Here is a 27,315-nt window from a genome sequence, read left to right as displayed (position 1 = left end):
TGTAAAAGGCTGGGTGTGTTCTCCTCAGGAGCACCTGCTCTTCCCACCTGCCGCTGCCCTCACGGCCCCTGAGGGCACAGGCCCGCCATCAAACCTCCCCTCAGGAGGCAATCGGGCGCCTTATTTCCCTCAGGAGCCGAAGGTCTCCAGAGGATGTCACCAGCTTTACGGTGCAGCTTTTTGAAGGAGGGTGTGAATGGTCAGAGCTCGTTGGCACCTGTTTTAGGATTGTGAGGTAGTCGGAAAATTATCGCTTCGGGTGCCGAACGAGAAGCAGAAGCTGTGTTTGTCATACTCTGCGGCCTGGGTTCCGAGGCTGGAGGGCAGCGCTGACCACCCCCTCACACTGAGGCGCCACCGGCACTGCCCAGGCGCGGCGCCTCCTGAGGGCGGGACCGCTTGAAGGGGGAGCGGTTCGCCATCTTAGGTGCCTCCGCCCCCTCGCGCCACGTGACGCGCGCGGCCGCCATCTTAGGCTGCCCGCGCGGCCCGGCGGTCACGTGCGGCGGCGCTGAGGGGACGCGCCGGGCCGGGGCTCTGCGGCGCCATGGGGCAGTGCGGCATCACCTCCTCCAAGACCGTCCTCGTCTTCCTCAACCTTATCTTCTGGGTGAGTCCGGCCGCGCCTCGCGAGGGGCGGCGGCTCCGGGGTTCCAGGTCGGAGCCTGGCCCCGAGAGCGCTGCGGGCCTCGCTCAGGAGCCGGGAGCCCCCCCCTCCCCACTGCCCCGCACGGGTTCAGTTCGTATTTACACTCTCTCTGTTTAACGGGCCTTCTGAGCGCCTTCGCGGGATGTGGGGGTCCAGAGCTGGGCGCAGTCCCTTCCCTCTCCGTCCTCCTGCCAAGTTCCAGGGTGGGGGAGCTGGACCTGGCATTGAATTTTTTACGAGCATTAGGAATCTTGGGGTAGAGGCTGTTGTGTAAGCGCATACAGCTTTTCTTTCTTGCATTATTGAGCTTCTCAGCTCTCTGGCGGTTTAATTTCTGTAGGCAGTTGGATTTTTGTAGCGCTCTTGTGGCCACCAGGGCTTTGGCTGTCCGCGGCGGGACATCCCAGGCGCTCGGCGGTGCGTGTGGGGCGCCGCTCTCTTCCTGCGCTGCTGACACAAAATCAGGACGTGCGTCTTTAGGTATCTGTGCTTCGTGTATCGCTGAAACTTCCCACGGCTGCAGTGGCAGTAAGACAAAAGCTTGCAAAAGAGAGATGGTAGGTTGCTGTAAATGACCTTTTTCAGGATGGACGTACAGGCTCTAGCTTGGCTTTGTATTCACTGTCATAACTGGCTTGTCAGAACAGCGTAACTCTCAAATCATATTAAAGATAGGCTTGTAGATTTTTAAGAATTCCCTTTGTGCATTTAGGTACTGCATTTTTTCCTGCTCTAATCCCAGCTCCAGGAACAGAATACCTGTTGTCCCAGCTGTTCAGAGATTGCATCTTTGAAAACGTAATAGTGGCTAACAAGCTGTTGGAACATAAAAGTGCAGCTATATATAGCTGCTTCATTTACTATTGAAAGTCATGTGAAATCTTACTGGCGTTACAGGATGACTGTTCTTGACTGAATTTTTACAAAGGAATGCTCTTTAAGGGTGCCTGGAAATGAATCATGCTCAAGGAAAACGCATATCTGTGCATTCTTACCAGCATTTGCCTATACGTTCTGGGAGAATGCATAGGCAAATGCGTGTGCCTATCCGTTCTGGGAGAGGAGCAGCGAAGGTGAGGTATGTTTGGCCTTAAGTGGTGCAGATTAGAAGTTTGTAATTCTGGCTGAGGTGCATAGGCTCCGTTCTTTATCTTTAAAGCAAAAAGTAGTGACATCAATCTCTTAGTGCAGCCGGAAGGTTGGAATCTGCTTTGTTGGGTGTGGCTTTTTGTTACATGCATAGTTGCAAGTGACGTTTTAAAAGCTCTTTAACGATTCCTACATCATTCTTTAAAAAGTTCTTGACTGGACACAGTTTTTGTGGGTTGCCTTCTTGATGGCACCTTGAAGTAAATTTTTCTGTAGTTGCTGATAAACGAGGCTCTGTTTGGAGTAAATGAACACAAGTTTTGTGTGTAGTTTCTCCCCTGCTCCAAAAGCTTAGGGATAGGTATTGTTTGTTGTCTCCTGCATTTAGTAATTTAGCTGCATGTTGGAGTTTGCCATTATTAAACTCATACAGTGGTGGGGTCAAAGTTATTTTCTGTAATGCTGAACTTCGTGCTTTACAATTTTTTGATCACTTCTGAGACAAACTTGACTTAATTTAAAATGGACAGACTGTATTTAGATAAGATGTACTTCATGTCAAATTTAAATGTCATCAATCTTGTATTCTGTAAACCACCTCCGGCCTAAGAAGTCAGCATGTGCTGATAGCTTTTTGGCAGATAGGTGATTGGGCTGCTTGTGTTGGAACAACCTTGCAGCTCATCAGCTGCATGTAGAATGAGGCAGGCTTTCTGAAAGTGAGTTACAGAAATCAGTGGTGTGCCTTTCTTTCACAAGCTAGAGTCAATAGCTCGTTTGTTGACTGAGCTGTGTATGTTAACATTTGGTGCTCTTTCTAGTTGGCAATGTAAGTGCTTCTGTGCTGTTACAGAATTCTGCTTGTCGTGCTGTAGTTCCAATATTGATCATTAGATCATTGGGATTTCCCAAGACTTGACAGTAGACAAATGCCTAGAATTGGTCAAGTAACTATGAAATCTCCTTTAATTGCTTTTGTAAATTTGCTCTCTCTCTTTAAGGTTTCATATACCAGTCTCGTGTGTTATCACTATCTTCATGGTCACCTGTAGGAGTAGCAAGTGGTGACTACACAGTGGGTTGTAAGTTCTGCCCTCACCCCTTGGGTCTCTTACTTGTGGGAGGATGTGAATGTTCAGAGAGATTTTATATCTGTCCTATGACTGAGATGTTCAGAAAGTTATCAGTGCTATGAAGAAATAGCAGAGATATATGCTTGTTACGCTTTGAAGTCTTGGTTCTAACTTTTACAAATTTCTTTCAACTCTGAAAGTGGCAGATCAGACCTTGCTGACAGGTGACAACCACTTACCATCTACAGCTACTGATTTCAATTCTACAAGCTCATCTCACTTTGAAGAGTGTTATGCTACTTGTTAAATTTTCATTGACACTATAAAAAGTCATTTACTGTCTTGGGAAAGCATCTTTCTACTGTGTAAAATTCTTACATTAACTATGCTTTCCTACATGTTGGTAGGACTGCAACAGCAGTGGAAGCTGTCTAAAAGCAGTACTAGTTTATCATGTAGAAAGCTGAATGGCCTTTACTCACCTCTCCACATTTTTGGTGTGGTAGTTTGACAGTTCAACTGAGTTGTATTTGCAGGGGTGTTGAGCATTGAGTGCATCTTCTGTAGGTGCCCATATTGCCTTTAAAATAGAGTTCTGTAAGAAAACAGTATCATGACTGGTAGTCATAAAGAGTAGCTGAGTATAAATTTTCTGTTGAACACGTGCTTGAATTTTGGATGATTGTCAAAGAGTGAAGGTCAAAAATACTTTACCAAGAAATGCATTGATGTGAAGTATCAGTTAAAACTTGCCCTCCTTAGACCAGGGAATACTGATCTGATTAATAGTTTCTTAGTGTCTCGTTGCTATGAGTTAATTTTTGGGTAGATATGATAGATGGCAAAGGAAAGCCAATCCTTCAGTTGACCTTCACCATAAGTTTGCCCAAGATTTATTTCTTCAGCTGGTGACTTCATTTAGGGGATGCTGAGTCCTTTAAGGAAGGGTATTGCATAGGAAGTAATTGTGATGTGAAAGACAATACAGCTTAGAAATAAAGTCATGTAACTTTTAGTACATACATCTTCATAATCAGCAAGATTTTTTGTTACCTTGGTGAAGTGTTGATAATGACTAATTGTAAAAAAAAAAAAAAAAGTTATCATAAAGTATTTGAGAGTAGCATGTTCTTCAGGAAAGCTCCTAAATTTAAAGTCTGCATAATTTTGAAAGAGTAAGAAATATATTTACCTGGAACAAATACCTAAAGACTGCTGTCACATATGTTTATTTTTGTGCCCTTAATTTAAGGCTTCATGGTGTGACTTGCATAATTCAGTTGAAACCAGTTTGAAGATGAGATGAAGACAAAAATACTAAGGAAATGTTTTCAGTCTTAGTTTAATTCATTGGAGAGAATGATAAAATATTCAGAGTTCTATGTGGTCTTGCTTCAGAAAAGGGAATCTATTTTATATTCCCAAAGAATCTGTGTGCTTTGACAGCCTGCTCTGCTAAAATAGTGCCAGATATGCTGTGCTTGCTGAGGTTTTTATCTTTCACCTCTGTGTCCTTCTCCTTCAGGAAAGGAATGAACTGTGTTCCTACAATACTTCCAACTCAGTAGTTGCAAACAGTTTAAGTTATTCTTGTATTATTTAGCTGGCTTGAAATCATTACTTTGACAGTTCATTTGACTAAGCTGTTCTAAAACATTCTTGGTATGATTGTTCAGAGAAATTGTAGAGCACAAATACTTTCTACAGATCTGTGCTCCCTGCACAGCTTGGGCATACTCACGACAGTGCAGTGGCCAGAGTCTGGGGAAATGGAGGATTTTCTTAGAGGAGCTGCAGCAGTCAATGTGTATGTAATAGGTTTAGGGGTTTCTGGTAGAGACAAACAAAGAAAATGAAGCAATGGGAAAATTCATTCAAATTTAGTAGTAGAAAGGAAGATTAGAGTTCACTTTCTCTTACACATAGCAACAAGCTCAGTAATTTCTCCAGTTTATTGTGAGCTTGAAAATAGTTACTGTTCTGGACTTTAAAGCAAATTTCTTGTGAGTTCTTTGGTGATCAAAGACTCTAATCGATGGATAATCCCAAAGGTGACTTTGCAGGGATTACTTGTCCAAAGCCATTTTGGCTTGAAAGACAGTTGCTTCTGGGTGTAAAATTGTAATGTTTTCTGTTTCTGCCACTGTGGTAGTGCGAAGAGAGTGCATCCTTCAGGATTATATAATGGTTTGGAATCCTGTGCATTAAAAAAAAATCAGTTCTTTTAATTAAAAATTTAAGGTTTAAAACTCAAGTGTTGTGCCCTCTGAGTGATTTTACTTACAGTATTTGAATATGAATTTTCAGATAGCAAATGTGGGCCAGGTCCTGAATTTTAGTAATAGAGACCTTGATTTGCTTTTAAGCAATACGGTAGTGTCATTCATGTTTCTTTACAGGATGAGTTTCAGGTCTTTGCCTGGGATTTTTAAGGCATAAGGACTTGAGCTTGAAAGGTCTAATACCTAACAAAACCAAGTTGCAAATCTAAATGTGATACCTTTGAATAGCACAAGGAAATATCGCTTTACCTGATGAACTTTGAAGCACAGAGTCATCATCATTGTTCTCCTGCAGAGCAAGGAGTCTGGGAATAGTAGAGCACCAGCTCAAGTTACAGCCCTGGTGATTAAAAAGATGTCAAAGAATGACTGTATTGTTAACTTGGCTTCTAAAGAGGTAGAAGACTGCAGATGCGCTATGTCTTGCAATTAGTGGCACTTCAAATATGTAATGCTGAACGCAAAAGCAGCCTAGCTCAGCCTTTGCTGTAGCCTGAAAAGCCTTTGAAAGTGAAGTGTTCGGGCACGGTGCTGCAGACCTGAATGTGGCTAGTACAGACAGAGCAGTCTGGCTTGCTTGAATTTTACAGGGCTTTCTTGTTTTATAAGCCTTTAAGATAGCTTTAACTGTGTTACAGAGCTGAATGGAATTCCTGTCTTTCTTCTCCCAAAAGATTTTGTAAGACAGTTATAGCTCAGCGTTCAAGTTAATTTATTTCTGTTGAGAACAGAGTGTCAGGAAACCATTGGGTTCTAAGCTGGTTATGCATCAATTTCAGGAACCAGAGAAAATATCAAGTATGGGTGTGGGTTTGTTTGGGAGGGGAGTGGAGAGAGATACACAGCAGTGAAGTGCTGAAAAGACTGTAAGAGAAATAAACCTCAGAGATCCAGTTGGGCCTTTGAGGTTAAGGAAATAAATTTTGAAGAACAGAAAGCTAAAAGGAAGACTTAAAAATTTTGTCATCCCCTTCTTTTTATGACAGTAATCAGGCTATGAGTACTCTAGTGTTGGAAAGAACCAGAAATGTCAGAAATACCCTAGAAGTCAAATAATGGAGAAATGTGGAAAACCCCCACTTGTTTAGGTACTGTTCTAAGCCCAAAATTCTGGAGGCTGACCACAATACCAGTGTTCCTGCTTGTGTGTAGGAAATGTTCAGGAGTTGGTGTGCATAGACAAAAACAGCCATTAGAAAGGATGAAACTGATATAACTGTAGACTTTCAAAAAGAGTAGAGATGTGTTTTGTTTTTTAAAAAACGTGATACGAAGGTAACGGACATGTTGGGAGAATTGTCCTAGGACAGGATCCAGGCAGAAATGCTGAGGGTCTGTTAGTGTAGGCAGCTTTTTTCTTACTTTATCCTTAGGTTCTTTTTATCAAAGATGATGTAGATGGTCTGTCAGAATATATCAATGGGTACAGTTAACAATCCCATGCTTGAGAGACATTTCCATAGTGAAATGAGTAATTGGTTTACAGTGGTATCTGCGTTGCTATCAACGTTTACCAATCAGCAGTGGCAAAGTTGGCAGCAGTAGGAATTTTTAAGTAGGTGTTCTTACCAAAAATGTGAAGTACTCTCTTGCCTAATTGAATATCAGGTGTGTTTTCTCCTAAGATACAGTACTTTGCTGCTCCCTTCATTTTCTTGTTCAGAGGGCATATGTTTTTCTTAAAACAGTGAATAAAACATCAATTCTAAAGGGACAAATGCTATTCTTTGGCCAAGTTAATTGAAACAGTACCACAAAAGAAATTCAGAACTTCTGCTATGTGTTCTGTTAGGGTCCCAAAGTGAAGAAAATTCCATAGCAAGGTGAAGAGAAAAGTATGAGCATGTAAGTGTTGATCTGATCTTTGGCAGTAACATCATTAGGGTAGTGTAAGGAAGAATTTGCTTGTAAATGGAGCTGCAGTGTCCATGGCTGATAAATAAATGATCAGTGGAACAAGTTTAAGTATCTTACACTCATCATCTTAGGTAGCCACAATTTTGGCTTTCAAACTGCTGCAGTGTGTGAGCATTACTGAAAACATGAAAACAGTTCTTGGTGTGTGTTTGCAGCCTACTTAGAAAACAAACAAGCAAACTAAACCCCTGAAAGTGTCTCAAGGTGCAGCTGGACAGTGTACAGCCTTGTACACCTCGGGGCCTGTGGGAGGTGAAAGCTGACTTTGTGAAACAGCCATGAGCTTAAGAGGTTGTGTCACAGCAGCCCAAAGGCTACTCAAAGAACCTCGATTTCTAACGGAGCTTTCCCAGAATGGGTTGAATGATGCTAATCATTGTGTCATTGGATCTTCCAGTTTACCCTCTAGTTCTTTGCATAATTGTTGAGCTTTTAATAACTCCAGAGAGGTTCCAGCTAAAGCGGTAAAATCAATCCTTTTCTGAACTGTGAGAGGTCTGTGTGCCTGAGAAACTTGCTTCTGATGAAAAGTATGTTGAATTGCTCAAGTGTTTTGCAATGAGCTGTGTTCATTGACTGTACTTTTATATCAATGTTTTTGAAGGTTAATTTGTCCTAAAATAAGAGTGTGCTGCTTTAGGCTCAGAACTATGAGTTAGATACAGACAACTGTAAAAGCATGTGTGAATGCTGAATAACCAGTCATGTCCCTAGAGCATGCATGTTACCTGGCACAGATTCAGGAAATGTTGCCATCTCTATTCAGAGCATTGAGCAGATTAAGTTGGAGAAGTCTTCCTTCAAGCCCTGTTTATCAAAGACTTGTTTGAACTGTGTGCAGTTCATATATTTGGTTTCCAGTTAATGATAGGAAATACACGATTGTAAACACAGTAGCTTTATATAAATTTGTCTTTGACTTGAGCAAAGTCAGACTTTGAAGCTTTTCTATTTACTCTGCAGGATGGTAAACATTGAGATCTAGATTATTTGATGATTTTTTTTTTTTAAGTTACCCGTGTGTCTATACAGACTTTGGGTTCCTTAGATGATTCCTATTTTGAGATAGATGGTTTAAGCACATGGTACTGTTTTGGGTGTTTTGGGGTGGGTTGTTTGGTTTTAGCTGGGGGAGAGTCAGTTGGTTTGGGGTTGGTTTTTTTTTTTCTTTAAAAAACATATGTTCAACTTTGTACTTGGCTTGCAACAAGTAATAAATGTGCATTTAACTGGTGCAGCTCTGGTCAACATAAACTGCACTCTGTGTGGTTACAAGTGTCTTGTCTGTCATAGTGTTTATATGTTGTTTATATCAGTGGATGACACTGTACTGTGTGCTGAGACCTCATGTTGGGACTGCTGAGCTCTGAAGAGGGAGGGACCTCGGGCTCGTGCAGTCCCATTGACTGAACACCTCTGAGCAGTCAGCACGGGAACTGTACCTGTCTTTCACCCAAAGTGACTCCTCTTACACACTCCTAAGACTGTTCAGTGGTGCAAGCCTTAAGGTAGTAAGAGAAAATCATCAAAAGGTGAGCAAAAAGGATTGCTTCAAAAGCACTTTTCTCACCCCAGCTAAAACACTTCAGAGACCTCCCCCTTCCTGGTTTAGAGCAGGCTGACATAAGCAGTCCTGTGGATGTGATGTGAAAGAGAAGGGAGGTCATCTCAGACTTGTTTACATGTAAACTAACGGGGTAGTGCTGCTGTTTTCATTGTTCTGTGATAGCCTAGGTCCTGCACCTGTTCAAAAACAGTGTTCAGCTGTGATACACGGGGAAGGAGTTCTAATCTTCATGGCTTTTAAACCTTGTGCAAGCTCCAGCAGGTACCTCTGCTCTCAGGACCTTCCCCCCTGCAGATTATTTGTTGAAGAGGTAGCAGCAGTAATTCTGAAGAGTGTGGTCACTTCATCACAGAGGCAGTGTCTGTTTCAGAAACACCAGTTCCTCAACTGTTGAGAAGCAAAATGTAAGACCCAGTGCTGTCATGGATGATTAGTCATTCTTGTACCATATGTGGAAGGGATTTAATGAAGTCTTCAAACCAGGCAGCTTTTAATCTGTTTAAAGGCTGCAAAAGCAATGTTTCTTAAAACGCATGTGCTTCTTGAAGTAGGGAAGGAAATAAAACACCTGTAGACAGATTTAAATTTTTTGTAAGGCTAAACTCCATTTACTTCAAATACATTCTTCAAATGTATGTCCTTATGCAGGTTATGATCCAGATTTTTCTTAAACAAAGAGGAAGCCAATTAAATTACAACAAAAGAAGGACCAAGGAGTTCACAAATGGTTCTGATTTCAGCTTTGTGGTATATATTCTTTGCCTCATGCCAACCACAGCTGTGTTTTTTCATCTGCCACCTCGTAACATGCCATATTTCTAACAAGCATTTTAGTTCTTAGAAATAGGAGATTACATCACTGGCCTGCCATTCACACACTTCATTGCTAGGCAACAGTTAATGTAATTCCATTGTTCAGTGACACTACTTTGAATCTTTGCTTTGTGTACAGAAAGTGTGTGTCTGCATTTTGCCATGTTGTACCTAATATGGCAGGATTTGTACAGCTGGATTAGCATTTCAACATCTTCTGTGCAAGGGGGTGATTTTGCAATAGCTTGTTCACTCTTGTCTGGAAAAGATGTCTTGCTCTTGGTCTTTGTTACTGAATTTTCAGTTTTTCCTCTCCTTATATGTACATAGCACCTTTTATTGGATGAATGTGAGCCTCCAGATGCCTTTAAGATTCCTGCAGAGTACACAATTACCTTTGCTGCAGAAAGAGAGGTGGAGAGGTCAAATGTATTGCTCAAATCCATGCAGATGATGATTCTTTTGAGCTGGCTCTTAGTATCTTTTTCTTTGACATAGTGTTTCTGTAGCAAAGTGCTGCAGGGAATATTCCATACATAAAGTAACGTTCTGGTAGTGGTTGTGTGCTATTGTTTTATAGAAGGGAGTTGCAGTAATGGTGCAATACATCTAGTATGTAGTAGCAAACAGGGCTGAAATCCTGGGTGCCTTTCGTCTTGTTCTGTGCCACACTGAACAGGCTTTCCAAGGAGCACTTCCAAGACTTGAGACAAAGCCTTGAGCAACCTGGTCTGAATTCATTGTTGAGCCTGCTTTGTGCTGGCAACTGGGCTAATCCTCCTCAACTGAATTATGGAGGGAACATCTGGTTGTACGCTGGCACAATCCAGCATTGCAGTATTACAGCTACTGGAAGCTGCTGCTGCTTGTGTGTCTGCCCTAAGTTCTAAGGCCAGTAAGTGGGGGCATTGGCTGGAGGCAGCCTGCAGTGTTCTCCCTCAGACTGGAGCTGCAGTGTGTCACCTTCCAGTTGAGAGAGCTCTTGTGTCCAAGGTATGGATTGGTTTGTAATAGGGACACTGCCCTTCACAGCCAAATGAAATTCCCCAGGTCATAGCCTAGCCCTTGCATCTTCTGAGTGCATTGTTTTAGCTCGGCCTTGTATTGGGACATTGGAAATGCCTGTCATGAAACATTCAGATTATATTGTCCATCACTGCAAATTGATATTTCGATCTGCAGCAAGTGTGAGGACAGTTAGGAAAGGCATCTGTAAAGCACAAACTGATAAGGCCCCCTTGTATTTAAAAATAAATGTGTGTTAGTTGGCTCCTTAAGAAACAGTTGTCTCTCTTTTACTAGCTCTGCTCAGCTTAAAGATATTGAAAGTGTTGATGTGTTGGGATCATTGTAACTGTAAGGGAGGCAAGGTCCTGGCAGATTGATGTGAGAGCTGTGTCTTACTGCTTAAGTCTGTTGCAGATTCATCCTATAGGGCTTATTTTGCAGTAACTTTAAGCTGACTTTTTGTTTGTTTACAGAGGACCATTTTGTACAACGCTCCTTCTGAGAGCATAAATTTTGCAAGTTTATGGTACATTTCCGTAGGTATTTGCTTCTGCTTTTTAGTAGTTGGTGGTTTGTGTTTGTTTCTGCCTGCTTTCTGGTTGGAATCAGATTCTTCCAGTGCTGTGAACCCTTCAGAAATGCTCTTGTTTCTAGCAGGTCATCTTTCCCTAGCAGAGGTTGAAGTTCACAATGTGTACATCTATTTTATTCTAACAGTAGGTCATAGATAGTAACTGGCAACATTTCTGAGGAACACTGTGGTGCTTGTTAAAATAATTGTTACCTTGCTGAAGGAAGGGCTTGGTGTTCTAAGGAACGTAAAATGTTTTTGTGCCTGTTGTAGGCAGCAGCAGGCATCCTGTGCTACGTGGGAGCCTATGTGTTCATCACATATGATGACTACGATCACTTCTTTGAAGATGTCTATACGCTAATTCCAGCTGTTATCATCATAGCTGTGGGAACGCTGCTTTTCATTATTGGACTGATTGGGTGCTGCGCTACCATTCGAGAGAGTCGCTGTGGGCTGGCTACGGTGAGTGCAGAGCTCCTACAGAGTCTTGGCCTGGTGTATATTCAGCTGCCTTCTCTCTTCATAAACTCCTAAAATATTACTTTGAAGTTTTTTCTTTATGGCCTTAAAAGTTATCTGCTTTTTTTTTTTAAGGAACATCTTATTTCAATTTTATGCTGTGAATAAAGGTGTTAAATTAAACAGTTGTAGCAGCAGAAGGCCTCTCAGTTTTACCTTTTTTAGAACTGTGGTAATCTCATTAAAAAGTGTAAAACCATATGATTAAGTCATAACAGTTTTTAAATCTCACTTTTGTCTGTTGTGGTTGAAAAGCTGAAGTGGAAGGAGAGAAAAGTGATTCAGGAGCCTTCTTGCTTTAAGTGTCTTGCGTCAGGGTTAACTAAGGGTCGTCATAAGGCCTGATTATTGTCTTCATGGCTTGCTTGGGACACTTGGTTTGCAGTATTTTATGCCCTGTGTTTCCAAGTATTTGTAACTTTGGCTTGAAAACTGGGGAAGAGGAGAGGCTGGTATTTGAATTGTTCCCACAAGGGGGTTTGGGGCTTGTTTGGGGCTTCTTTTATTGAGTGCTTTGTAGACTTCTTTAAAAGTGCTCTTAAATATAGAACGATAAATGCATAGCTTGCTGTCTTTTCCAGTTGTTACAGAGCTTAATCTGAAGAAACATTCCCTTAGTCCATCTACCACTCTAAGTGACTCCTTGGGTAGCCTCTTTGATGATACATTTCTATTTATCTAACAAAGAAGAAAGAAACACTTGATTAAAGACCGGCAGTATGGTATTTTCAGTACTAATGACAGCTGGACTTGCCTGACTGGACAACTTCTTATTACTTGGTGAAGCTGTGAACACTAAAGTTTCTTGAATGAATTCTGGGCTCGTTTGGTCAATTTAAGTGCCTGCATTAAATTATCTGTTAAATCAAAGCCTTGCGGCAAAAATAACTTTAAATAGAAAAATTGCATGGAGTCTTTCATTAGGCAAATGAATGAAACTATTTGCACAAACACTTTTGATTGTATTTTGCAGTTTGTGATCATCTTGCTCTTGGTTTTTATCACCGAAGTTGTGGTTGTGGTTCTTGGATACATTTACAGAGCAAAGGTAAGAACTTCTCAGTTTCAGTTATGTTTTGTTCTGTGACTTCTGACCATAAAACAGAGGTGTAATCTTCACCATGTTTGATTCTGTAGAACTGTTAATGGGTGTTTGTTAAGGGATTAAAATCAGACATCTGAGTGGATTAATTTGTGATACCACTACCTTAAAATTTAGAACATGAATGCAGAGAGCTATCTTGTAGGCAAAAAAATACCTGGAACACATCATTAGCAGTTAAACGGGAGAAGAAAGTCACAGTAATTGGTACCTTTACATTTTCCAGATGTCTTCTAATTTGTTTATGCTTTGACTTTGTGAATGATTGAGGCTACACAGTGTTTGAACATAGGGCATATTTTTTTGATATGCAATAACTTCAATGTTGTCATGTGTTTTGGTGTGCAAACTAACACTGCATAATAATAAAATGAAATAGATTGAATGTGTTCATGTATACTTTCTAGCATTACTCAGGTTGTTGGCAGGGATTATAGCTAAACAAATTACAACTTCTCCTACTGTTTGTTTAAAGGAATTAAGAAACAGGACCAGAAAAAATGAAATTAGATGTGTTTCTTCCAACATAATATATGATAGAAATATATTACATGGTATTAGAGGTGCCACAGTGTACCTTGAAGAAAATTCCAACTAGCACAGTTTACAGTTTAGTTTTTGATGTGTCTCAATCTAAATTCTGGGGAAAAAAAACCCCAAAAGCCTGAGAAGGCATTTTAGCTGTGACATGGAGCATGTTTGCAGTGTAGGACACTCAGGGATATCTTACCAGCAAGCTGAACTACAGTACCATTTACTTTGGCCTTGTTTGAACAACACAGGTCTCACAGGTTCAGCATTCTCTCCTGCTCTCCTGGAACAAATGGGGAGACAGCTTGGAAGTAAAAGTGGTGGTTTTGTTTGGGTCCCAGGGAAGGCTGCTTTGAGTAAGCAGCTGACCACACGACCTTGAAGTGTTTGTGTTACAGACCTGATGCATGACACTTAGAATAGGCTGCTTCAACAGAAGTGCTCTGCTGGCCATGCTTGAGCTCAAAATTTGTTTTTCTCATGCTTTGCATTTGATTTCTGGTATCTTGGCAGTGAACTGAGATGATCCTTGGGGATTCTAAGGTTTTTAGTGGAAGTAGACCTTAAGATGCCACTGAGGAAAGCACTACAATTCCAGGGCAGAGTAGGAAGTGGATTCTTTTATGTTGATCTCAGTGGTTTCCTTCTGTTTCAGTACTTGCAGAGGAATATTTTAATATGTGCAGGAATTACCATGGATCTGATCTGGACTAAGCAATAGTCATGTTACTGTCTTCCATGTTCCCATCTTGAAGGGACTTGCTCTTTTTCAGTGAGCAGTATTCACAGCAGATACAAGCAGATGCATGGATCTTCCTTGCCCAGCTGCGTGGAAGTTCCTGTTGCTTCTCTTTTTTTTGGTTTGCTCTCATGCAGTTTTCACTGCAGTAGGAAATGCAGGGCCAGAGCTTGGAAGAAGAGGAAAGCTTGTCTGGTTTTGGTGGCAGCTTAATCTTATGTTAAGCTGTTTGTGAAAGTCAGTATTTGAAAACTGAGCCGTAAATCTTTGTAAAGGACAGACAGGTCCTGTTTTGTTAGTAAAGATGGCAATTTTCTAATACCCTGCTGTATCTAGCATCTTAAACTTAAATCCATTTCAAGTGCAACAGAAATAAATTTATTACCAGTGAGCTGGGAGGGGAAGTTTGCTTAGCCTTCTGATTATTTTTGCCAGGATAAAAAAGTCAGCTTTGTTAATTTCGGTCTGTTTTTTTTTGACACGGTGTGTATACATCTCTGGGAGCCTTGTTTTTCTAAAGGCACATGAACCATGTTAGAAGTACTTTGTGTTCACCCTGCAAACATGAAAACAAAAGAAAAGATTAAAGTCATAGCAGTTGTTGGTACCAAGTAACCTTGAGCATAATGCCTCAAGGAAGTGGCACTGTGCTCTCTTAAGATACCATTATTGATCTTAAAATTGCTTAATTTTCCAGCATGCCTCTGTAAACCTGTGTTGGTCCTGTTCAGACTCTTTCAGAACCATGTGAAACGTGCCCAGGCCCTGCTGAGATGGGCTGAGCTGCTGCAGAGCCTTCCAGCATTGGTCCTTAGCTGTAAAAGTCAGACTTTTTGGAAGTGCCAGCAGGAATTAAACGGGCTTGGTTGTTTGAGGACCTGCAAGCCTTTTTCCTCTGGGTGGAGGGGTTCACTCTCTTCATTTTTCATTAAACCTGCCAGTTAACTAGAGCTAGTGATTTCTCTTTGGATCTTATGGAATTTGCATAGTTTTCAGGCATAATGTTGCCCTGATTGAACTGCAAGCCAAATGATGCACGAACAAGCACTGAAATGAATTATTTTAAAATGTATGTGACAGATTGAACAGCTGTTTTGTTATGAGTTGGAGATGTAAATCAAGTTAGTTAAATCATCAAACAATTGATTTTAAACTGGTCTGAAACAAGTTGCCTGTGCAGGCTAAATTGACTTTTATGCATACCTGTCTTGAAATAGGCAGCATTCTTGAGGAGGGGGTGGTGGTGGAATTCAGCTTGTGCTATTGCTGCAGAAAAATCTTCCATTAAAGTATTTTAAGGAATGATGTGTTGACAAGACCTTCCTGCTGTAGCTTGCAAATGTGAAAAATATGCATGCTTAGTGCTCAGTCCTAAAATTGCATTCCTTGCACATAATTCCTGTGATAGAAAAAATCAAACCAGCGCTAATCTTAAAATTGCACAAATGTTTATCTACACTAAACTGTGTATTATTTAAGTAATAGTTTACAGTAAAATATAGTACTTAAAAGGTTCTAGTAAGATTTCCTCCAAAGCAGGCATCATAGAATGCCTTTTGAGGCAACAAGTGATGGTTCTTGAGTGGCATCCATTTCAACACATGCACTTGACAGCATCTTGACTCAGTCACAGTAGTTCTAAGACCTGTTGCAGTAAATGGTGCTATACACAATGTACTGCCCTCGGGGTTCCTTGGGAAGCCCTGGGAGACTGTGGCTGGACAGGGCCTGGTCACTGTAGGGTCAGTCAGAAGGCATCTTTGAGAATTTATTTACCTGTGCTTCAACCAGAGGAATAGGTGGTATGACTTAGTACCTTTTGATCCCAATATTCTCGCAGTCCCAAGGGGAATGAGTTAGCCCAGATGGTTATAGTGGTTTTGGTTTGGAACCTTGAAGTAGAGAGGTGAGTGCTTGTTCTTATGGAGAGCCCTTAACTTCATGAAATGTCTGCCACCGTGTCACAGGAAAAGCATGTTCCTTTTCTGAGAGACAGTGCAAAGCTTCTTTGCCTAAGATCTGGACAGTAGCTGCCTGGATTTTCCTTCTCCTGTAGCTGCAAGCTGGCAACATCTTCGCAAAAGTCAGGGTTGAACTTTAGGAATCTGTACCACTGGATTATGCTGATTTCAGATGATGGGGAGTTACCTTGGTTTCCTGAAATGCTGTAGCTGGAAGCAAAATAATGTTACCTAACCTGTGCTACTTCTGCTGGTGAGCTAATGCAGCTGCTTTCCTACCCCCTCCTAGGTGGAGGATGAAGTGGATCACAGCATTCGGAAAGTGTACAATCGATACAACGGGACCAATCCCGATGCAGCCAGTCGTGCTATTGACTATGTACAGAGGCAGGTGAGACAGCGAGACACGTGCCAGTTTTCCACTCCTTTCTGTCCTTAAAACACACATGCTGTTGTTCTGCTGCTTCTGTAGTTGTCCTTCCTCCACTCTGACAAATCTAGGAAATGGCTGAATGGACAACAAATAGCTTAACTTGGTTAAAATTAGTATTATTGCTGACGGGGAGATAAATTTTTATATAATTAGCTATCTCTCAATCTGTGCTTGTATTCAAATATGTAGTACTTAAGCATTTTTCTGCATTGGAACATAATATACTTGTCCTCTTGGTATTGCAGTTAGAATTTAATTCTTTACCTGTCTGATTTTCCAGCTGCGCTGCTGTGGGATCCATAACTATTCAGACTGGGAGAATACTGTCTGGTTCAAACAAACTAAAAACAACAGTGTGCCCCTCAGCTGTTGCAAAGCAGCCCTCAGCAATTGCACTGGCAGTTTGACCCGCCCCATGGACCTTTATTCGGAGGTAAGGCAGCCACAACATGAACTCACACAGCCACAATTCACTTTCTTTGGGGGAAATCAAATCTTGGCTGTATTTGCTTTAACAGAAAGTAGATGTGGTTAATCATCTCTCTCCTCTTTTCATCTGTGAGTAATTTTCATCTAATTACTTTTTTTAGTATTAGCATTATCTTTCTGCCCTGTGTAATGCTTTTGGGGCTTTTTGGTGTGTCTAAATATGGTTGCCAGATTGATACATAAGAAGCCTACTTGTTTCAGGGGTGTGAGGCTCTGGTTGTAAAGAAGCTTCAGGAGATCATGATGTATGTCATCTGGGCAGCACTAGCATTCGCTGCTATTCAGGTAAGAGAATGTTCTTTATTTGTTAGCTTCTTTCAAATTAGATCTAAACTGCAGTACACATAATTACAGGTATGCACATACAGATATTACCCTTTAACACAGAACTTCCCACTGCTATGTGGCTGTATATTCTGTTAGACCTGAACAGTCAGTGTTATATGCAGTAATCCACTCTGATGTAAATGGTAAATGATTTTGTGAAAACTTAATTATCTAGGTAGTAAGTATCATAAATGTCCTCTGATGGCATTTAACTCTTGAAGATTTTGCATAGTGTTTAATTTCCAACTTCTAAACAGCTCATTTTTCATCCTGTTTTAAGAGGTACATAATCTTAACTATGCTCCATGGTGTACAAATAATGTCAGGACCACCCAGGAGATACACCTAGGTTTTTGATAGTGTGCTTTGCTCATGGGCAACTGAGCTTTGCTGTGTCTTGAAGATTTCTTGGGTTTTGGACTTAAATAAAGAGGCTCTAAACTGGAGACCCTTCCATGACCTTTGTTACAGTTACCCTGATCATAAAAAGATAACTGAGGAAATAAATTAATGTGTATATTAGTATTTATTAAATTTTAAGGAAGAAAAAAAATAATACTAGAACTGTCTCCCACACATATTTGTGAAATTGAAATTTGGAATGCTCATCAGCTGGCAGACTTAGTACATAAACGACATTATTTTCAGACTATGCCTATGTTATGGTCTCTGAGCAATGTAGTACCTATGCTGAATCCCAGGAGACTTAAAAACTAATTTCAAAGTTACTTTAGTGCTCTTAATGGTATTTGAATTCAGAAAACATACTTGTCAAGTCCGACAGTTCAAGCACTTTTGTTTTGAAAAGCAGCTTTTGAGCTGGATTGTATGTTTGAAGGTAAATAATCTTTTGCAAACAGTCTTGTGAAAAGAGGGTTGTTCCCTTTGTGTTTCAGTGTTACAAGGATGTACTCATAGTAGTGTATACAGTACTATGAGGACATCCTTGTAACATTTGAACTGTTCAGTCCCAGATTGCTTCAACTGTGGAACTTCAGATTTGGTGAGATCTGTGCTCAGTCTCCTGAGTGGAAGGTATAGTTTTAATTGTCTTCCTTAAAACTTCAGTTGTTAAGGCAATACTTGATCTGCTTGAACAATTAAATGTATTTGTGTACTGAAAATTAATGTGTTACCACAACCATAGTTACTGTGACAGAATTTTTTTATGTCAGGAAAAAGGTGTGGAAAATCTTACGAAACTGGCCGGGGTGAATCCATCCCAAGAGGAGGCATTATTCTTAGTTTTGGAGTTTGCAGGTTGATGAACAGGTCTGCCCCAAAATGCAGCACAGTTATAATCCTTTCTGGCCCTGGCCCAGAGTTTGACACATGCTTGCAATGGCAGTGTGGCTGCTTGCACCCTTCTGTTCAAACTGTTCTATTATTTATCTCCTGAAATTCGAGACAAAAGTTCTGACATCTTTGTCTTTGCCATACAGAATTCAAGTCTGTACTTGGCCCAATTGTGAGCAAAATGGTCTGTGGGCTAACTGAAGGGGAGCTGGAATGTAAATTTCAGCACATAGCTGTAACTTGGAGCTGTAAATTTAGAGGAATGATTATGTTTTTCTTACCATTTGTGAATTTTGCTACCTTCCCTATGCTGGCTGCACAGTCCCCTCTGAACAGATTATTTTGTTATGCAATGAAGCTGTTCAAAGTTCATTACCTCTGATAGCCTATAGTTAACAAATTTAACCTTCAGTAATTGCTTTAAAATTAAGACTGAGAAGAGTATTTTTGCAAGGCTTGAAATGTATTAACAACTTCGTTTCTTCTGCATAGAAGTAATTTTTGGTATGTTCATGTTTCAGTTACCATGGGGATTTTCCCAATGTGCAATAATTCCCTGGTCCCAGCACAGAACTATTAATAGATAGGAGGCAAACTGAAGGCAGCAAAGACACAGCTTTTGTGGCTGATGATCATTTACATGTATATACAGCCAGTGAATTTTTGTACAAAATTGGTTTGGGGAAAGATTGAATGTAATTATTGCTAGCAGGCAAATAAAAAACTAAAATTAATAAACTAAACAAACCTCCTGAATGCAGGAGGTGTCTAAACTTCCCTGAATGCTGTTGAAGAGGAGGATGCATGGATCCTTCCTCAACATAGATGTCTAAAATAGCTGTTGACAATATTAAACAGCAACCAAAGAGAAACAGACTCAAATGCCTTGAAATGTTTAGAGGTCCTAGCATTTTTCTAATGACATAATAAATAATGTCTGTAGAGAACATTGAGGTATGAGTTGCTTTTTTGTGAATATAATTGAATTCTAGGAATATGCTCAGAGACTTCCTTAAGGATAGAAATGGTTTAAATAGTAACTCAGAAGTTAATTGCATGAGATTTTACTGTAGTACCTGAATGTTTGAGATTTGACACAACTGTATAAATTAAATATCTCGAGGGAGTCGTTGAGCAGGGTTGTCTTTGTGCAAATAGCTGTAAATGTGCTGGATCTACTTTTATCCATTTGATGTACATGGGTAGAATGAATTCTAGCAAAAGACTAAAGGAGGTGTTGCTCTGCATCACACTTCTCATTTTATCCTGGCTTTGAACAGCAGAGAAGTTTTTGTACGTGCAGGCTGTGAGCCTTCTTGAGTTCTGTAGCCACTGGCCACTACCCTAAGCTCTCCATTTTACAAGTCTAACTGCAGTGGGTTTAATTGTAGATATTCCCTCCTCACTTGGAAGGGCTGTGTCCATGACGAGTCATTCTCCCATGTGACTTTTTCCTCTTGCTCTGACACGAATTTATGAACCTAAGCACCCTGATGTAGTTGATGTCCCTGCTTGTTGCAGGAGGGCTTGACTGGATGGCCTTTAAAGGTCTGTCCAACCCAAACCATCTCATGATTCTATGATAATATATTTAGGAGTCAGTCTGTGAGCTGGAACCACCTAAGTGAAGAAAGGTACTGTTCTTAACAACAGCTGAAGTACCATGCTGTGTTTCTCCATCCATATGCTTTTTTTAACCTGAGCTGGTTTCTGCTGTACGTCCAAAGCACTGCAGACAAAGAAGAGTATTGATCTTTACAGCTTGTTCCTTTCCAGGAGGCTAAAAGCTCATAATAGAATTTCGTCATGCCTCTTCCTAACCACTGCATATTTAGATTTGGGATTTTTAAACATTCTGTTTTCAGTCTTTCAGCAGACTGGAGTACGATATTGTGTGTACATTTAGTTTTAAAGCTTGTTACACATCTGATGTTTGCATTGGCCTGTATTTTTAAAGTCAGTAATTCTCCTTTTGTCCCAGTACTACCTTCACTGGGCTTTTGCTGTATCAGAGAGGAAGATCTGCACTTGTCTGCTCACCCATTTCATTCTAGCTTGCTTTCTGTCCGAGGGGTTTTTTTGCGGTGTATTTTTGGACTGGGTTCTTTTTTAAGCAATCACGTTGTGTTCAGAGTGGTGCTTTATAATCCAGAGATAGGACAGGAGCCTCCTGAAGTATTTGCATCTGTGAATAAACTTCCATGCATACAACCAAATCAATACAATCCCATACTTTACTAGAAGCTATTGCCAGTTATTGTAAACCACAGAACACAACACTATACCTGCTGTTTTTCAGTTGGTACAGTCTTATTCAATAAACATGTAACTTCTTTAAAATACCATGTCCTGTATCCCTGATTATTCACATGGTTTAAGTCTTGTAAGTGGGCACAGGGTGATCATACCCTAAATCCTGGTAAGCGTGCCAGCACAGTTGTGGTACTGTGAATTTTATCATGTCTAAAAGTGAATTATTTGCCTTAGATTTAAGCTTTCTAATATGACATGTTCACAGAGAGAGTTTTATGAAGTCTCTTTCAAAAGCCCATTCTCATCATAGCTGTTAAGCTGATGCATTTGAATTGCACTTGAATTTACCATACCAGATATGGTATCTAAAAATCTGTATCTTTCATTAAAAAACATTAGGAGTTTCTTCCATCTGAATCTGAATTACTAAGGCAGAATACAAGTGGCTGACCAAAAAAAAAGGTCTTGTTTTAGATGTCCGGGATAACGTCATAAGAAAATGAGGCTGGAGTTTGTGGCCCTGGGAGTTTGCAGCAGGAGCCAAGGCTCTTTCAGGAACGGTCGTTTGCTGCCATTTATGTTGGTTACAGTCTCGAAGCGTGCTGGCAGCCTGTGCTGAGGTTGAGTCTCTTGAAGCATCTCCCTTGTACTCAAGCTTGTTCTCTGTTTTTTCTCCCAGCTTCTGGGCATGTTGTGTGCCTGTATAGTTCTATGTAGGAGGAGTCGGGATCCTGCCTACGAGCTGCTCATTGCTGGTGGAACCTATGCCTAGAAGAGAATTCCAACATGCAGTTCAATCTTCCCCACTTCCTGGAAGGTGAATGGGCCAGCTTTACTTCCATAGCTTTCTTGCCCCAAGCTTAGTCCAAGCACACCTTTCAGACATGAGGGCAGCCGCACTGTGCACTGGTGAAGGGCAAAACAACAGCTTTACAAAACCCATAGAATTACCTGTGACTTTCACTGTTTTAGCCAGCTATTCATGTATCTAAATGTTTTAGTATGCTAGTAAACTTTCTAATTTCAGGAACCATTTGCAAGTTAAGTGTAATTTGGTTGATATGAAAGTCAAAGGATGTGTGCCTACTTTGGTAGATTACCTCTAAGCATTAACTGGCTGATTCTTGCATATACAGAGAGGAAGTCTTAAACCTTCATTACATGGAACTTTTCTGGCCAAAGTTGTACAAAGGAAGCCAGCTGTATTTAATTTGAGAAGAAAAAATGTTTTAATCTTGCCCCTCACCAGTGTCACTTTTTAAAAAAAGAAAAAAACACTTAAGTCCAGTACACTTTATATATAAAGAAATTGTAGGGGAAAAAAAAACTAACCAATTTTAGGATTATGTGACTGCAATTTTGACATTCAGAGATCCAGTCTTTCAAACATTAGTGGTTTAAAATACAAGCTGGCTTTTCAGGAGTATAATGTATGCACTACTGTTCTATAATGAAATATTTCATTTTTCTATGAAGAGCGTTTTATGTGTTGAGTGAACTGTTAGACTGTAGACCTTCAGTTGGTTTGGAAACAATGTAGCCATGTAGAGTAGCAAAGTAGTATGTGAAAGTGATCTCAACTGTAAATAATAAACCTGATTAAATAAATCTCTGTTTATCCTCCCTATAAACATGTCTTGTTTTTTGTTTAAGATTCCAGTGTATTTGGTGCAATGGAGTCTGGGTGTGCTGGTTACACAAACTGAGTGAAAGCAACAGTTTTGGGTGGCCTCACTTCAGTAGATCTGTATTTATGGTTTGCTGGAAACCTGATTGTATTGTATTTGTTCTTTTTATTTGAAACAATAGTAGCAAAACACAGAACAACAAACTTGGCTGAACTTGATAGAAAGTTAACATCTTGTGCATACAATTAAGAAAGAATCTGTTGCCTCTAAACAGTGGGTAATGAATAGCTTTACTGTAACTGCTGTATGTTAATTAGGTTTTAATGTTTTATGCATTATTCAGATACTTAGTCACTGCCCTACTTTCAGTGTCTTCAGGTTCTTCCTCCTTTGCAGAGCCAGGAGTGCTCAGAATTTTTACCAGTCGCTTATGTACAAAGCAGACGTGCTCAGCTAAACTGCCATCAAGATAATCTCTGCCTAAAGAAACATCACTCAGAAAAAGAAAATTCTAATGCATGCATACTGTTGAGGTCAGTGTAGCTTATTGGGGGATTTTTCTCAGTGCTGTTACACTGCTGTAGACATGTACCTTTGGAACTCTCTTAACTTCTAAAGGTGGGTTTCAAATGATACTCCCTTGGTACTTAGATTTTCATTCTTAGTACAGCGTGTGGCTCAACCCAGAGACCTCCTGCCTGTGGCATCAGATTTCCCAGATGTGGCAGCAAGCCTGCTCACTGAATTTGATTATCTTCATATTGTATTGCTTATTGTAAATATGGAACTACTAAAAAGCTTGAGATCACCCTGGCTTGTAAAAATCAGTGTGGAGAGGTTGTGTGACAGACCTGTGTTGCACAAAATAAGGCTGAAGTTGCTTAAAAAGGAGGCCAGCTCTTATGCCCCTTTGAAGTGAGGATAGCCCGGGAGAGATAAGAGTGCTCCTTAATCTTGCTGGAAGATGTGGATTTGAAGTACAAATGACTTGACAGTACTTGCATGTAAATGAAGGAAGTCTGTTTCCTCTTTAAAAAGCAGAATATTTGTGTTGGAATGTGGAAACTACTCAGTATTTTACAATTTTTTTTATAGTCTAAACAAAGCCCAACTGAACTTTTAACTGCTGTGAATTAATTTTTCTAGGAACCTTCAAGTGACCTTCTTGAATTGCACAGTTTGTAGTAGGTCTTGGATGTGTGAATGAAGTTTCGGAGGTGTTTGGGTTTTCTAAAATACAAAATCAAACTTCACACACCCCCATACTCCCCCCCAAAAAGCCAACCAAACACAGACTTGCACGGGTCTAATACACCACGTTTTGTGTGATTCAGTGAAGCTGGGAACAAGTGTAGATCTGTGGCTTCTCTTACTGATAAAAATGAATAAACATTGGCTTTCATTAGGCAGGAGTGTTGGTGTGGCTTTAGTTTGGCCTTCCTAGTTAAAACATTCATATCTGGCAGTGCATTTTAGGGGACAAGGGCTGATTTAATTTCATTATAGCTCTTTTTTCCCTTGACTCCTGTGTCTGGTCTTTTAAGTTCCTGTATTCATTTCTTCTTGGCTGTCTTGTAGCTGAGGAGTCTGAGAGGGCTCAGTGCAGACTGCACAGGAAGTTATTCAGACTGAGTGAATCTGTGTGTGCTGCATGGAGCTCTCCTGCAGCACTAAACCTTACCTGATCCAGCAGGGTTTAACACAAGAAATTAGAATTGCCTTCAGGGTTTTTTTAACTGGGTTTTGTTGTTCTCACTGCTATTGAGGTGACTTAAGTACATTGCAGTGCAAGTCCTGTGCTTTACTGCCTTTCAGCACCCGATGGGATGCTCATGAGAATTGGAGGGTTTCATTCAAATTGTCATCTGGTAAGGCATGATCATCTTTATTTGCCTTATTAAAGAGAGGAGAAGTGGCCTAACAAGCTCAATTTAACAAAGTTAGTGAAAAAAGGAATTTCTGCCTTGATAGCCAGAAGAGGACAGCTCATGAGATTCTTCAGTACTTGCAGTTTCAGGTGAGATTTGAGGTAAGTACTTGTGATAATAATATCAGTGATAGCCTTTGGAGTACAGTTAGTGGCTCTTGTAAATGACTTAATCTTGGGCCTGAGACAGATCCCTCTGGAATGCATGACAAGTCTGCAAGTGCAGTGGATCTTTGGTGTTCTGTGTGCTGTGTCCTGCAGCAGCAGCACGCTCTGGGGTCACTGCAGTGCTTGGAGAATGCCACCTGAGCCTCTACCCTGCCTCTTGCAGTCTTTGCTCTTGGGTGCCACCCCTACTGACTGGGGCAGCTGTCCTTGCTACACATAATAAGCTTAGTTTTACTTCTTTGGGCCTCTCATAGCTGATCTGTTTCCCCTGGAGCTGCATTGAGCAGTTGGAAAGCTCTCCTCGGGGCAGCCTCTTTTAAACCATGATGTAAGCTTGGGCTGTTGCTAAAAGGCACAGAGCAGACTTCCATGTGTGCCACATCTGAACTGAAGTGAGCACAAAGCTTCCTCTGCCACGCTATTGATGTGATGCAGTGCCCTACAAAGTGGCAACAGAACTGGTTGCTGTAAACCATGCCTGGCTATGGGAGGGTAAGGTGCTGGCAGTCTTAGCCTGTTTTTCCCACTGTTCTGCAGATCAATCTCCTATTCCTGGACTGCTTCAGCACTGATCTCATGCCTGTTGTGATAACTGGGTTTGCTATTTGTCCATCTCAGTTTTGGGACTGAGATTAGGAGAGAGTAAACTCATTGGCAGATAGCAGAATTATGTTACTGCTGATCTGTTGAAAGTCTGGGTATGATCTGATTTTGATGGGGCACTCATAGTTTGCTTGTGCCCTACACAGCAGTAGGTGTAAACCTTGCCCTTCTGCCGCCCCATGAAAGGATTATCTGCAAAAGACCTACAAGATAGTCCTGAGGTAGTCCTGTAGCAAGCCGTGTTTCCTTCAGTATACCTTAACACGAGGTTTGGTGTTTAAAATAATGCTGAATTGCAGGAAACTTGTTCCTAGGTGGAGGAGGAGGTGCTGGGGAAGCACAGCTGCTCCATGGCCATGTGCTGCACCCTGGACATGTTTAATGTTCTGGCAGCTGCCTGAGGTGGCAGAGGTAAATATTAGATTTGTCGACCCACTCCTTTATTTCTTCAGTCTGGCAATTGCCCTCACAATACAGGTTTTGTGCTCACAATGCATATTTAGTCCAGGCATATGCCTTTGATTTAGTCCTTGCTGTGACTGCAGTAATCCCTGCTGGATCTGTGCCTGGCAACAGATGTTGCTTCCTTCAGTGTCTGGACTCCAGGACAGGAGTTCAGTTGTTCTGTGTGGCATATTTACACTGTAGATGAACGCGAAGTTTATTCAACATTTAAAAGCAGGGCCAAATTGATAGATTGAAGTGTGGACGTGAACTTAAACCTGCACAAGTGAGAGACTACCAGAGTTCCTGTCTGGGGACCTGAGACTTGGTGATCCTTCTGGAGCAAGCAAAGAAGCACTTCTTTCTAGTGGTATGCCCTGAACCACATATTTTCTCTCCCCTGCTTCTCTTGACCCTGAATACTAAAGATATGTCAGAGATTTTGAATTGAAACTTTTCTTTGCCAGAGGGAAGCCTGCAAAGTGGGTTGCAAACTGGTTGTCTGGGGTAACATGAGCCACAGCAGTGTGGGACCATGGAGTTGTTCCTGTTGGCACTCCAGAAAATAAACAGCTTTGCCTTCATTTGGATATGTGGTGCTTCAGCTACCAGCTGTTTTCACCAAATGAGCTCCTGCCCCATTTCAGAGAATAATTTAGGCATTTTCCAGGATAGCTGTCCTGTCAGACCTTTGCTAGGTCAGGCTGTGAATGAAGAACTGGAATGCACTTCCCTCATGCAAATAAAACACTTAAGCAAATCACTGGCAGTTGTGGGGTTTGACAGTAGCTAGGATGCCTTGCATGCACAAGCAGTCTGCTCTAGAAAACTACTTGTGGAGTTCTGAAGTTTTTCTCCCAGCTGGACAAGGGAAAACGGCAAGATCTGCTCTTGCCTGAGTGAGTCTGCCATTGAATTGCATTGAACAAGTCTGCCAGCACATGAGGTGTGTGCAGGGGTAGTGTTCATGCATTCTCAGCTGAGAGTAGGAGAGGGATAAATCACCGGTGGCAAAGGTGGCATTGAGTCCTGTGCCAGCCTTTACCAAACGCATCACAGGCAACAGGCAGGACTGAATTCCCAGTGCATGCTGTAGAACTAAGCACTTCTTGTACTTCCAGGACTCGGAGAATGCCCCATCCTTGGTGCTAGTAGCCTTACACTCTGTAAAGTGTTTTTGCCCTTTGAGTGCAATGTCAATTTTGAAAGCTTAAATCCAGTATTTATCCTGATAGCTTTGTTTCCCCCTGTACAGCAACACCTTCAGCATTGAAAAGTGGTGTACTGAGGATACGTTACAGACACTGAGGAAATAGAAGTTAAATTTAGAACTTGTGCTGGTAACTGCTCTGGTTATAAAAGCTACCACAGGACCCTGCAGAGCAAGGGGGATGCATTTCTCCAGATGCCTTCTCTCCCTCTTTGGTTTTGCATCCTCCCGTGGCTGCTGAATTGAGCAGTGACCTAGTAAAACCTTCAGCTGCCACTTACCGGAACAAAGTCACTGTCGCTTAAGTCTCCCTTCCTCAGCCAGGGCTCAGACACAAGAAGGCTGTGCAGCCTTTCTCTAAAGACAAAGCACTTCTCACGTCTATCAGTGCATTGAAAGCTTTCCCATTCACACTTACGTTAGCATTCTTATCCTGGCAAGGTTAAAGTTCACCACTTTCCCAAGAAGTTCCTCCATGGACTGTTTTCGGCTTAAAAATTCAGAACAATCCTTCTTTAGATGCAGCTGTTGAGCGTTTGTGTCCTTGCGGAGTGGAAGGGAATGCACTGAACTCCCCCACGCGCTCCCTGCCTTGAGTGTGAGTGTTATTTGATATCTGCACTCCCTTCCTCAGAGCCAGCCAGTCCTATTACAAAACGAGCACTGTGTACACAATGTAATTTGTCCTTTTGTACGAGATTTTCCATTGCAAA

General features: G+C 41.2%; 1 protein-coding gene across 1 annotated transcript; it reads left to right on the top strand.

Annotated features, from left to right (window-relative positions):
* The first annotated feature begins 461 nt into the window (after positions 1-461).
* TSPAN3 (tetraspanin 3) lies at positions 462-22,253 on the top strand. Its single transcript, XM_053954701.1, has 7 exons — positions 462-610; positions 11,243-11,434; positions 12,465-12,539; positions 16,114-16,215; positions 16,538-16,690; positions 16,948-17,031; positions 21,302-22,253. Exons 1-7 carry the CDS (start codon positions 548-550, stop codon positions 21,392-21,394), a joined length of 762 nt encoding a protein of 253 aa, XP_053810676.1. The 5' UTR covers positions 462-547; the 3' UTR covers positions 21,395-22,253.
* The last annotated feature ends 5,062 nt before the right edge of the window (positions 22,254-27,315 follow it).

The sequence above is a fragment of the Vidua chalybeata genome, chromosome 13, assembly GCF_026979565.1.
Source record: "Vidua chalybeata isolate OUT-0048 chromosome 13, bVidCha1 merged haplotype, whole genome shotgun sequence".
NCBI classification, from domain to species: Eukaryota; Metazoa; Chordata; class Aves; order Passeriformes; family Viduidae; genus Vidua; species Vidua chalybeata.
Note: the sequence above shows the minus strand (reverse complement) of the source record. Positions and strands in the feature narration are given on the sequence as shown.

Excerpts from the sequence above, each read along its gene's own strand:
- TSPAN3 (XM_053954701.1), top strand. The coding sequence starts at position 548 with ATGGGGCAGTGCGGCATCACCTCCTCCAAGACCGTCCTCGTCTTCCTC. Across the intron at positions 16,216-16,537 it reads TTGACTATGTACAGAGGCAG|CTGCGCTGCTGTGGGATCCA; the intron begins GTGAGACAGCGA and ends CTGATTTTCCAG. Across the intron at positions 17,032-21,301 it reads TAGCATTCGCTGCTATTCAG|CTTCTGGGCATGTTGTGTGC; the intron begins GTAAGAGAATGT and ends TTTTTCTCCCAG.